Here is a 12,525-nt window from a genome sequence, read left to right on the forward strand (position 1 = left end):
CAGAACAACACAGAGCACGACAAGCAGCAAATCAACCAAACAACAAATAAGTCCCTTTCCACTCCTACCGACACATGACAGACCTCCGACTTCAGGACAGGCCTCTTGGCCTCCTGGCTTAGAATTACAATTATTGCCATCTTTCACTGCAAATAATCCTGACAGTAATACTCCAGTGTCATCTCTATCTTCTGGCCTAGTACTTTGCAATTTAAAAATAATTATAGTTCTCTGGTAGATTTTGGCCCCAACCAATGGGCACAACAGTTAGACAAGATATATGGTTGCACTACAGTAAAAGGATTAACTTGACAGTGTTGGTGCAGAAGCTACCTGCCTAGAAATTCCATGGTGCTGTGCTTGTATTATTTAAGTGGTATGAGATCGAATTTTGTCATAAATTGAATCGTAAAAGGACCACAACATAGCCAGAAGGAGGATGTGCTGTATCTTGAGTTTCAGATTGGGCATTTTTGGAGAAATGTAGGAGGTTGCAAACTGGGAAGTCAATGTGGGAGTATTGCAAAGTGCAGGATCACCCTCGCAGACTGAATGGAGGTTTCTCAAGCTCAGATGATTCATGCTGTGAACAGGTTTTGGAGTCCACAAAACTGGAAACACTGCCGCTGAATGACTTCACCTGGAAAAATTGATATTCTTCTGGGATAAAGGGAAGGAAAGAGGTAAAAGGATGGTGGATAAGCAAAAGGATAATGGTGTACACCCTTTCGGTTGCATGGGATAGTGTTGTCAGAAGTTGACTGGTGAGTGGAGATGGGAGAATCTTCCAGGGAGTCATGGAGTTTGTTCCAGTCAAGTCAAACTGCTCAGTTTTGTTTTTGGTAATGTATTCAGTTTTTAATACTTTGTAAGTGGTAAATGTGTGCAGCCTTGTAATAGTTAGCAAAGAGTGAAGCTTTGGAGACTACTGTTCTCCAGGAGTTGACAATCTGGTGCAAGTCAACCCCATCTTCTTAGCTTAATAGGGGCTGGAACGTCCTGTCTTTTATGCAACTTAGCAACCCCTGGCAAGCAAGCAACCAAGACATTTAACAAAATTGTAACAATTTTACAAAATCACTTCAGCCAATAAACCCCTGGTAATAGCTGAGAAATTTAGATATTTCAGAAGGAACCGGTCAAAGTAAGCAAGCATTTCTGAACACATTGCAGAACTACGCCAACTTTTATCAGTACAGTGATTTCAGAGGTGGGATTTCTGATGCATTAAGGGACAGGCTTGTATGTGGCATGCATAGTCAAAGCACCCAAAAGAGGCTACGGTCAGAAAAAGACCTAACCTTAGAACAGGCACTGACCATTGCAGTATCGATAGAGACTGCAGCAAAGGATGCAGCAGAACTACAGGAAAAGAGGTTAGAATGTGAAATGCACAAAATGTCCCTGAATAGTGCAAAAAGCTAAAAATATTGTCAATGTGGCACACCCTCCCAAGATGCAAGTGACTGTTGGCTTAAAGAAAAAGTTTGCAGGAATGGTCAGGGACAAGGTCACATAGTGAGAGTGTGCAAGGCAGACAAAAAGCACAACAGAGTGAAAAGTCTCACACACAAAACTAAGCAAATGCATAAAATGACTGAATGTAAAACAGTATCAGACAGCACAGGCTCTGACAAAGGTGAGCTTTCATGCCCGGAACTGCATAGTATTACTGAAGCAGATAACAAAATCATATGGATCACTATAGATATATCTTGTGTAAAACTGAAAATGGAACTGGAGACAGGGTCAGCTTTGTCTATAATTTCAAGGGCTGACTACAAAAGACTTGTGTTTTCTAAGCTACCGTTATAGAAGATCTAAGTGATGCTAAAGACCTACACAGGCGAAAAAGTTTCCCCCAAAGGCAAACTGGAAGTGAATGTGACGTATGGAGGCCATACACGGCAGTTAGAGCTTTATGTGTTGAAAAGTGGAGGGCCTACACACTTCAGAAATGAATGGTTGAGAAAAATCCAACTAGACTGGCACTCAATCAAAGTTCTCAATATCTCATCAACAGGCAACTGCAGCCCAGATGATAACACTAACCAGAGACTGTCACAGCTGCTTAATGCACGGGGGGGGGCTACTGCACAGGACTGAAAGAAGCTGCAGAGGATTGTAAACAAGTCGGCTCCATCTTGGGTACTAGCCTACAAAGTACCCAGCACATCTTCAAGGAGTGGTGTCTCAGAAAGGCAACGTCCATTATTAAGGACCCCCAGCGCCCAGGGCATGCCCTTTTCTCGCTGTTGCCATCGGGTAGGAGGTACAGAAGCCTGAAGGCACACACTCAGCGATTCAGGAACAGCTTCTTCCCCTCCCCTATCCGATTATTAAATGGACATTGAACCCATGGACACTACCTCACATTTTTTAATATATAGCATTTCTGTTTTTTGCACAATTTTTAATCTATTCAGTATACGTATATTGTAATTGACTTACTTATTATTATTATTATTTTATTTTGTTTTTTTCTTTTAAATTATGTATTGCATTGTATTGCTGCTGCTAAATTAACAAATTTCACGTCACACCGGTGATAATAAACCTGATGCTAATGAGAAAATGTTTGAGAAGGACATTGATAAACTCAAAGGCATGAAGGCCAGAAATGAAATGGATGAAGCTGCAACACCAAGATTCCATAAAGCATGTCCAGTGCCTTGTACACTACGTCCTAAAGTGGATGCTGAACTTCAGAGCTTGGAGGCTTCTGGAATTTTCTCCAAGTTTGAGTGGAGGGATTGGGCCATGCCCATTGTCCCAGTGATCAGGAAAGGGAAGGCTGGAGCAGTTCACATACATGGGGATTTCAAAGTGAGCATCAACCCGGTGCTGTGTATTGCGCTGTCCTCTACCATGAATAGAAAACATTTTTGCATCTTTGGCAGACAGGGAGAGGTTTTCAAAGATTGACTTGTCACAAGCTTATCTGCAAATGGAGATTGCGGAGTCAAGCAAGATATTCCTCACGATCAACACTCATAAGGGACTTTTCCAGTATAATCGTCTTGTCTTTGACGTCACATCAGCTCCAGCAATTTGGCAAAGTGCGATGGATCAAGTGCTCCACGATATCCCAGGAACACAGTGTTACCTTGATGACATCATTGTAACTGGCAGAAATAATGAAGAGCACCTCCAGAAATTTGGTAAAGCTCATACCAGACTGAGTGAGTATGGTCTGCACGCAAAAAGAGAGAAATGTGAGTTTTTCCAAGAATGAAATCGCATATTGTGGACATGTCATTGACAAGCATGGCTTACATAAGTCACAAAACAAGACTGAGGCAGTGCTACAGGCCAAACCAGAATATGTGTTACACCTCAGGTCGTACTCTGGCCTTGTAAACTACTATAACCAGTTTTTCCCAAACATTGCTACAGTGCTACATCCAATTGAACACACTTTTGCAAACAAGGCCAAAGTGGGAATGGTCAGACAGATGTGAAAGAGCGTTCAAAGAAACAAAGAGATTGCTAACATCAGATGAACTGCTCACCCATTATGACTCATCACTGCCCATCAGACTGGCGTGCAATGCATCCCCTTATGGCATTGGGGCATTTTGTCACACTCTATGAAAGATGGATCTGAACGTCTGATTGTGTTTGCTTCAAGATCACTGACAAGTGCAGAATGCAACTATGCACAGATCAAGCAAGAAGCCCTTAATCTAGTATGGGGAATAAGAAGTTCCATCACTACCTCTACAGTCAAAAGTTTACTCTAGTGACAGATCACCATGTTCTTGTGTCTGTTTTCAATCCCAGGAAGGGAATTCGAGTGATGTCTGCTACCCGGTTACAACGTTGGGCATTGTTCCTAGGAGCCCACTCTTATGACGTAGAGTTCAAGGTTACCAAACAACACAGCAACACTGTCGGCTTGTCATGTCTTCCACTGTTGGCAGCTGAAGAAGGAAAGTCTTCATACTGTGATTCAGCAGAAGTGTTCCACACCACATTGGTAACAAATATAAAGAAAAACAAGGAATGACCCAACATTGTCTATGACATCAGCATGCAAGGATGGCCAGCTCATGGTAGCCCAATGTTTCCAGAGTTCTCAGTGAGACAAGACCAACTATCAGTACATCAAGGATGCTGATTTGTAGATCTTGTGCGGTTCCTTCTAAACTGCGTACCAGAGTGTTAGAGAATCTGCATGAAGAACACCTGGGTACAGTCAAGATGAAGACTGTGGCATGGAGCAATGTGTGGTGGCTGGGAATAGATTGAAGACTTGGCCCAAAGCTGTTCAGGATGCCAAAATGTTCAAAATGCACCCCCACAGGCACCATTACACCCATGAGAATGATTGTCCTCACCATGGCAAAGAGTACATACTGACTTTGCTGGGCCATTCATGGACTCCATGTCCGATTACTGTGGATGCTCATTTGAAGTGGCCGGAGGTCGTACCAATGAAGTTAATCAGCTAAGAAAGGACTACTTCCACTCTGAGGACTATCTTCACCAGAACTAGCTCACTTGAAAAAATTGTGAGTGACGACAGACCATGATACACGGCAGAATTCAGATGATTCATGAAGAAAAAGAACATCAAACATTTCAAATCAGCTCCTCACCACCCAGCAATGAATGGGTTAGCTGAAAGATTTATCCCAATGTTCAAGAAGTCCATTAAAGCGATGGACAAGAAGGACGTTTCTCTACAGCACAAGGTGGACAGCTTCCTTTTTGTGTATTGGACCTCTGGCCTTGTAATGACAAATTAAACACCTGCAATACTGTTCATGAGCAGGAACCTGAGATCTCACATAGACCTGAAACCAGACCTCTGGAGGGAAATGCAGAATAAACAGTTCAGTCAGTTGCTGAGAGAATCAGAAAGGAGCTTCGAGATTGGACAGGAAGTCCTAGCGTGTGATTACCAAGAGAACAGGTGGTCAACCAGTATGATAGCTACAGGAACTGGACCACTGATGTATACAGTGGATGATGGAGATGTGGACCAGACAGTGGATGCTCAACTGAAGAACACACCTGAGTCGATTGCATCCAGCAAGACAGACACATTACAGCCACTGGACTTGCCTCTCAGTGATGATCTTGACACTGACAGCAATGTGACACCGGCAACCGAGAATGTTGTCTTTGGCGAATCACCTGCCAGACCTGATGTCACTCCACAGGTCCAGAGGAGCTATCCTGAAAGAAACAGCCTGAAGACACTCAATGTTTTAGGGTGAACTTCCCCTTCACCAGTAGATGAACCGACCTATGAACAGTACCTCACTATCTTTGCTCACTTTTTTGCACTATTTAATTTACTTTTCAAAATGAATATTTAGTGTAAATTGTAGTTTTCTACGTACATGTAGTGCTGATGGAAAACAACAAATTTCAGGACATGTAGTACTGTGCAAAAGCCTTAGGCACATATGTACTGTATAGCTAGGTGCTTAAGACTTTTGCACAGTACTGAGTCATTTTATGTATTGCACTGTACAGCTGCTGCAAAAAAACAAATTTCACGACTCGTGATAAGTCTGGTTCTGAAAGTGGGAAGTGGGCAGGGAGAAGGTAATCATGGTTGGGAAAGGGGGAAGGGAGAGGGGGCAGTGGAGAGCACCAGAGAGACATTCTGTAATGATTAATAAACCAATTATTTATAATCAAATAACCTCGCCTGGTATCTCAGGACTGAGTATGTCTGCACCCACACCGCCACCTGCCCCGGCACTCCTTCTCTGTTACCTCTCTCGTGACGCTCCTCCCTCGCCATTCTCAACTTCCTTTGCTCCCACCAGGTTTACAATCTTGTGCACCGCTTCATGGTGACAAATACAGTACTGAGCAAAAGTCTTAGACACCCTGGCTATACGTGTGCTTAAGATTTTTGCACCGTATTGAATGTCATGATATTAAACTGATTCTAATTCTGATAAACTTTAATCAGTGAATGTGCAAATCAAGTCACTTAGTTTTTCTCGTCAAAGCTACAAACAAGGAAACATCATCTGCCACAATGCAACTGGATAAACTGGTCAAACTTTTTGTTGTATTTCAGTAGTCATGATTTTTTTTAGTGGCTAGTGTTGGTATCAGGAAGTGATTTTAAAATAAGTTTTTAAAAAGTCAGGTCACTTTGGTACTGGAAGTCTGTCAAATGGTGGAAGTTAACAAATGTAACAATAGATGCCGGTGATATTAAACTTAGTTCTGATTCTGAAATGCCCTTCATCTGCCAGCTCGTACTCTGTACCCATTCCACCCCCCCCTCACTTTATTAATATAGTTTCTTCCCTTTTTCTTTCAAGCCTTGATGGCGAAGGGTCTTGGTCAGAAACATCAACTATTTATTCCCCTTTCTAGAAACAGAAAACCAACAGCACAATACAGGCCCTTCGGCCTACAAAGCTGTGCGGAACGTGTCCTTAGCTCAGAAATTACCTAGGGCGCTCTTTTTCTGAGCTCCATATACCTGTCCAGGAGTCTCTTCAAAGACTCTTATCATATCCATCTCCACCACCATCGCCAGCAGCCCAATCCATGCACTCATCACTCGCTGCATAAAAAGAAAACTTACCCCTGATACCTCCTCTGTACCTACTTCCAAGCACCTTAAAACTGTGTCCTCTCGTGCTAGCCATTTCAGCTCTGGGAAAGCCTCTGACTATCCACATGCTCGATGCCTCTCATCAGCTTATACACCTCTATCAGGTCACCTCTCATCCCCCGTTGCTCCAAGGAAAAAAGGCCGAGTTCACTCAACTTATTCTCATAAGGCATGCTCCTCAATCCAGACAACATCCTTTATAGTTGCTCAGTTCCTCCAGCATTTTATGTGCTTTGCTCAAGATTTCCAGCATCTGCAGAATTTCTTATGTTTATGCTAGAAATAATAAGCTGGACGGGACACATTATTTAAACACTGATGAAACAGTAAAATTAGAGTAGCAAGGGAGCATTGGTGGCGAGTCAGCATCTCTCCACAGATGTCGCCTGACCAGCTGAGTATTCCCAGCCTTTTTTTTTAGTGAAGTTTCAAGTATCTTCTATGCTTTGCTTGTCAACCAGAAACATTTACCAAAAACACAGCCTGACTACCTGAGAATTTTTGTCATTTTCGGTCTTTAATTCAAATAAAAATGACTTTCAAATCTCTTGGAGTAATTTTATGCTTTGCATTAAACCGTAGTTTGCAACATAATTTCTATAATTGCCCTGGACCCTGTTGAAAACCTGACAATAACGATGCTGATTAATCTATATAAAAGAGAACAATTTCTTTATTAAAAACACAAAATGCTGGCAGAACTCAGCAGGCCAGACAGCATCTATGGGAGGAGGTAGTGACGACATTTCGGGCCAAAACCCTTCATCAGGAGTGAAGTAACATGGGATGGTCGAGGGGGGATAAGAAGTTGGGGGAGGGATGAAGTAGAGAGCTGGGAAGTGATAGGCTGAAGGGAAATGAACTGGGGGAAGGTGGAGAATTATGGGAAATAAAAGAGAAAGAAAGGTAGGGCTGGGGGGAGATTATAGGTGGGGGGGAAGAGAGAGAAAGAGAACCAGACTAAAATTATAGATAGGGATGGGGTAAGGGGGGGGCAGGGGTATCAACAGAGGTCTGTGAGTTGAATGTTCATGCTGGCAGGAAGGAGGCTACCTAGGCGGGAGATAAGGTATTGCTCCATCAACGTGCATGTGGTCTCATCTTGACGGTAGAGGAGGCCATGGACAGACATATCGGAGTGAGAGTGGTCTGTGGAATTAAGTGTGGCCACAGGGAGATCCCACCCCTGCTGGAGGACTGAGCGCCGGTGTTCGGCAAAATGGTCTCCCAGTCTGCGGCGGGTCTCCCCAATGTATAAATGGCCACATCGGGAGCACCGGATACAGTATATCTCCCCAGTTCACTTGCAGGTGAAGTGGTGCCTCACCTGAATGGACTGTCTGGGGCCTGGGATGGTGGTGAGGGAAGAAGTGTGGGGGCAGGTGTAGCACTTCTTCCATTTGCAGGGATAAGTGCCTGGAGGGAGGTCGGTGGGGAGGGATGGGGGGTGTGATGAATGGACAAGGGAGTCGCATAGGGAGCGATCCCTGCGGAAAGCTGAGAGTGGGGGGGGGGGGGAGATGTGTCTGGTGGTGGGATATAGTTATGAAACAGTACAGCTTTATAATTACACTGTTGAGTGAAATGGAAGATTTTTATTAAATCTGCAGTGATACTTCTGTTTAAAAAAAAGAATTTTTTTCAGTTGTATTAATCTCTATATTTAATGTTTAATTACAGATTATTTTCTCTCTATTCCTGATTTCCCAAATTCCGGTGACAACTGCTTGTGACCCAGGGGAGTATGAAAATAATGGTGCCTGTTGTTCATTGTGTTCTCCAGGTAAGTGATGGCCAGTACTTTATACAATAATTATCTCAATGCCAACAGAATGCTTTTCATTAGCTTTCAAAAGTGGTGCAGCTATATTTTTACTAAAAAAAATGCCAGAAATGGATCTTAGTAAGGCTTTGACAAATTCACTGAAGGGAGGTTCATCCAGAGATAACAATTCCACGGGATCCATGGTGAACTGGCTGTTTGGATTCAGAACTGGCCTGCACATGGAGACAGGGTAGTAGTCAGTGGGACTTATTCTGGCTGGAGGTTTCTGATTAGTGGTGTTCTGCAGGGATCTGTACTTGGAACCCCTGCTGTTTGTGATACATATAAATGACCTACAGTGGCATGCAAAGGTTTGGCACCCCTGGTCAAAATTTCTGTTACTGTGAATAGCTAAGATGACCTGATTTCCAAAAGGCATGAAGTTAAAGATGACACATTCCTTTAATATTTTAAGCAAGATTTCTTTTTTATTTCCATCATTTACAGTTTCAAAATAACAAAAAAGGAAAAGGGCCCAAAGCAAAAGTTTGAACACCCTGCATGATCAGTACTTAGTAACACCCCCTTTGGCAAGTATCATAGCTTATAAACGCTTTCTGTAGCCCACTATGAGTCTTTCAATTCTTGTTTAGGGGATTGTCACCCATTCTTCCTTGCAAAAGGCTTCTAGTTCTGTGAGATTCTTGGACCGTCTTACATGCACTGCTCTTTTGAGATCTATCCACAGATTTTCGAAGATGTTTAGGTGGGGGGACTGTGAGGGCCATGGCAAAATCTTCAGCTTGCGCCTCTTGAGGTAGTCCATTGTGGATTTGCAGGTGTGTTTAGGATCATTATCCTGTTGTAGAAGCCATCCTTTTTTCATCTTCAGCTTTTTTTTTACATATGGTGTGATATTTGCTTCCAGAATTTGCTGGTATTGAATTCATTCTTCCCTCTACTAGTAAAATGTTCCCCGTGCCACTGGCTGCAACACAAGCCCAAAGCATGATCGATCCACCCTTGTGCTGAACAGTGGGAGAGATGTTCTTTTCATGAAATTCTGCACCCTTTTTTCTCTGAACATGCTTTTGCTCATTGCGGCCAAAAAGTTCTATTTGAACTTCATCAATCCAAAATGCATCAGGCTTGTTTAGATGTTCCTTTGCAAACTTCTGACGCTCAATTTTGTGTTGAGGACGCAGGAAAGCTTTTCTTCTGATGACAGTAGAACAGTGCACCACCACTCCAGAGTCTGCTAAATCTTCCTGAAGGTCTTTTGCAGTCAAACAAGGGTTTTGATTTGCCTTTCTAGCAATCCTACGAGCAGTTCTCTCAGAAAGTTTTCTATGTCTTCCAGACCTCAACTTGATCTCCACTGTTCCTGTTAACTGCCATTTCTTAATTACCTTACGAACTGAGGAAACGGTTACCTGAAAATGCTTTGCTATCTACTTATAGCCTTCTGCTCTGTGGGTATCATTTATTTTAATATTCAGAGTGCTAGGCAGCTACTTAGAGGAGCCCATGGCTGCTGATTGTTGGGACAAGGTTTGAGGAGTCAGGGTATTTATAAAGCTTTGAAATTTGCATCACCTGGCCTTTCCTAATGATGATTGTGAACAAGCCATAGCCCTAACAAGCTAATTCAGGTCTGAGACCTTGGTAAACGTTATCTGAGAGCTCAAATCTCTTGGGATGCCCAAAGTTTTGCATGGTCTTCCTTTCCTTTTTTTCACTCTAAAATTGTACAAAACAAAAATAATACACTAATCTTGCTTAAAATGTTGAAAAGAATGTTTCATCTTTAACTTCATGACTTCTGGAGATCAATTTTGCTCACTTAAGTATCCACAGTAACAGAAATTTTGACCAGGGGTGCCCAAACCTTTGCATGCCGCTGTATATGAAAATGTAGATGGGTGGTTGGTAAGTTTGCAAATGATGCAAAGACCAGTGTTCTTGTGGATAGTGTAGGTGTCTGGCAAAGGGTACAGCAATATATAAACAGGTTGTAGATATGGGCACAGAAATGATCCAATGTGAAGTGATGCACTTCCGGAAATACAAAGAGACAATCCATTGTTACTGGCAAGACCATTAACAGTGTTGGTGGGTAGAAGGATTTGGGGCTTAAGTTCACAGCTCCCTGAAAGTGATTACAGGTTGATAGTGTGGTAAAGAAATCATATGATATGCTTATCTTTAATGTTGAGGAACTGAGTTGAAGAGTTGAGAAGTTATGTTGCAGCTGTATAAAATTCCAGTTAGGCCCCATCTAGAATATTGCATTGTTCTGGTTACCCTATTATGGGAAGGAGGGGGTGCAGAGAGGTTTACCAGGATGCTGTCTGGCTTAGAGTGCATCTGCTATAGGAATAGGCTGGACAAACTTGGGCTGTCTTCTCTGGAGCAGCAGAGGCTGAGGAAGATTTGAAAGAGGTTTCTAGGATTATAAGAGGAAATGTACACTTTAATACTACTACTGACTCGATTGGAAGATATTTAATTGTTACTGGTTTATTATGCGAGCAAAAGGTAGCTCTGGTGTGTGTATACGCACCTAATGTAGATAATTCTGATTTTTTTAAGAAACTTTTTTCAGAGTTACTGAATCTCAATGAATATAAGCTGATCATGGGTGGTGACTGTAATTGTTGCTTAAATCCGGCGTTTGACAGGTCATCAACCAATCCGTCGTTTCCTAATAAAGCGGCAACTTGTATTAACTCTTTTTTATTAGAATATGGCCCTGTCGATATTTGGAGATACAAACACCCCAATGGTAAAGATTTCTCTTTTTTCTCACACGTCCATCACAAGTATTCTTGAATTGATTACTTTTTTTCAGATACACGTCTGTTAAACTCCGTTGTTCAATGTGCGTATGACATCATTGCACTCTCAGATCACGCGCCTTTATCGGATAGATTTTTGAAAATCTCGCAGTGGAGATTGAACCCCGTATTGTTACGGGATCCAGCTTCTGTTAATTTTATTAAGGAGCAAATTTCTATATTGTTTGAATTTAATACAACTGAAGGAATGTCAAATCTGGTTATATGGGACACCTTGAAATCTTTTCTTCTGGGACAAATAATCTCATATTCAGCAGCCTTGAGAAAGAAAACTAAAGCGGAATTGTCAGTGCTTATTAATATTAAACAGATAAAGCGTATTCAGTTAAACCTACTGAAGACCTATATAAAGAAAGGGTCGAACTTCAATCACAGTTTGATTTGCTTATGACCTTTCCCATTGAACAGCAAATTTTTAAATCTAAAAGTTTATTTTATATACATGGGGAAAAATCTGCTAAACTTTTAGCGGGTCAGTTAAAGGCTGGGATGGTCAGAAGACAGATTTAAAAAAATTGCCGACCGGATAGAATAGAAACTTTAGATCCTTATGAAATTAATAAGATATTTATGGACTTTTATTCTAATCTTTATAAATCTGAATTCTCTGATAGTACTATTACTATGAATAGATTTTTGCAAAGGTTAAACATACCTCAAATTTCGATTCAAGATGTTGATATGTTAGATGTACCTATTAAACAAGAGGCTATATCCTCTATGCATTTAGGTAAAGCTCTGGGACCTGATGGTTATATGGTAGAATTTTACAAGACTTTTCATGAAATGCTTATATCACATCTTCATCAAACGTTTACCGATTCTACATCCTCTGGGAACCTTCCTAAAACTTTTTATGAGGCACTAATTTCATTGATTCCAAAAAAAGGAAAAGACCCACTGGAATGTGTATCCTATAGACCTATTTCTTTACTGAATGTAGATTTTTAAATCCTCTCTAAGATTCTAGCAAATAGGCTTGAGAATATCTTGCCTAATGTTATATCAAATGATCAAACAGGATTTATAAAAAATAGATACTCACATTTTAATATTCGAAGATTGTTAAATATCATTTATTCCCCCTTGGCCAAAGAATCTGAATGTATTGTATCTTTGGATGCAGAGAAAGCCATTGATAGGGTGGAATGGCTTTATCTATTTCAGGTTTTGAAGAGGTTTAATTTTGGTCCAGGATTTATTTCCTGGATTAAATTGATTTATCATGCCCCGGTAGCTGCGGTTTTAACTAATAATCAAAAGTCTTCTTACTTTAGATTATATAGAGGTACCCGTCAGGGTTGTCC

At 41.5% G+C, this 12,525-nt stretch overlaps 2 protein-coding genes across 5 annotated transcripts in view; one reads left to right on the top strand and one right to left on the bottom strand.

Moving 5' to 3' along the window:
- LOC140718523 (tumor necrosis factor receptor superfamily member 14-like) overlaps nucleotides 1-12,525 on the bottom strand; it is a 530,540-nt gene that overhangs the window by 66,769 nt on the left and 451,246 nt on the right. The window lies entirely within an intron of this gene.
- LOC140718516 (tumor necrosis factor receptor superfamily member 5-like) overlaps nucleotides 1-12,525 on the top strand; it is a 72,048-nt gene that overhangs the window by 16,596 nt on the left and 42,927 nt on the right. For all 3 annotated transcript variants that reach the window (XM_073032465.1, XM_073032466.1, XM_073032467.1), the window contains exon 6: nucleotides 8,276-8,378. In XM_073032465.1, coding sequence (XP_072888566.1) covers nucleotides 8,276-8,378 — 103 coding nt within the window. The remainder of the gene's footprint in view (nucleotides 1-8,275; nucleotides 8,379-12,525) is intronic.

Source organism: Hemitrygon akajei, chromosome 29 (assembly GCF_048418815.1).
Source record: "Hemitrygon akajei chromosome 29, sHemAka1.3, whole genome shotgun sequence".
Taxonomy (NCBI): Eukaryota; Metazoa; Chordata; class Chondrichthyes; order Myliobatiformes; family Dasyatidae; genus Hemitrygon; species Hemitrygon akajei.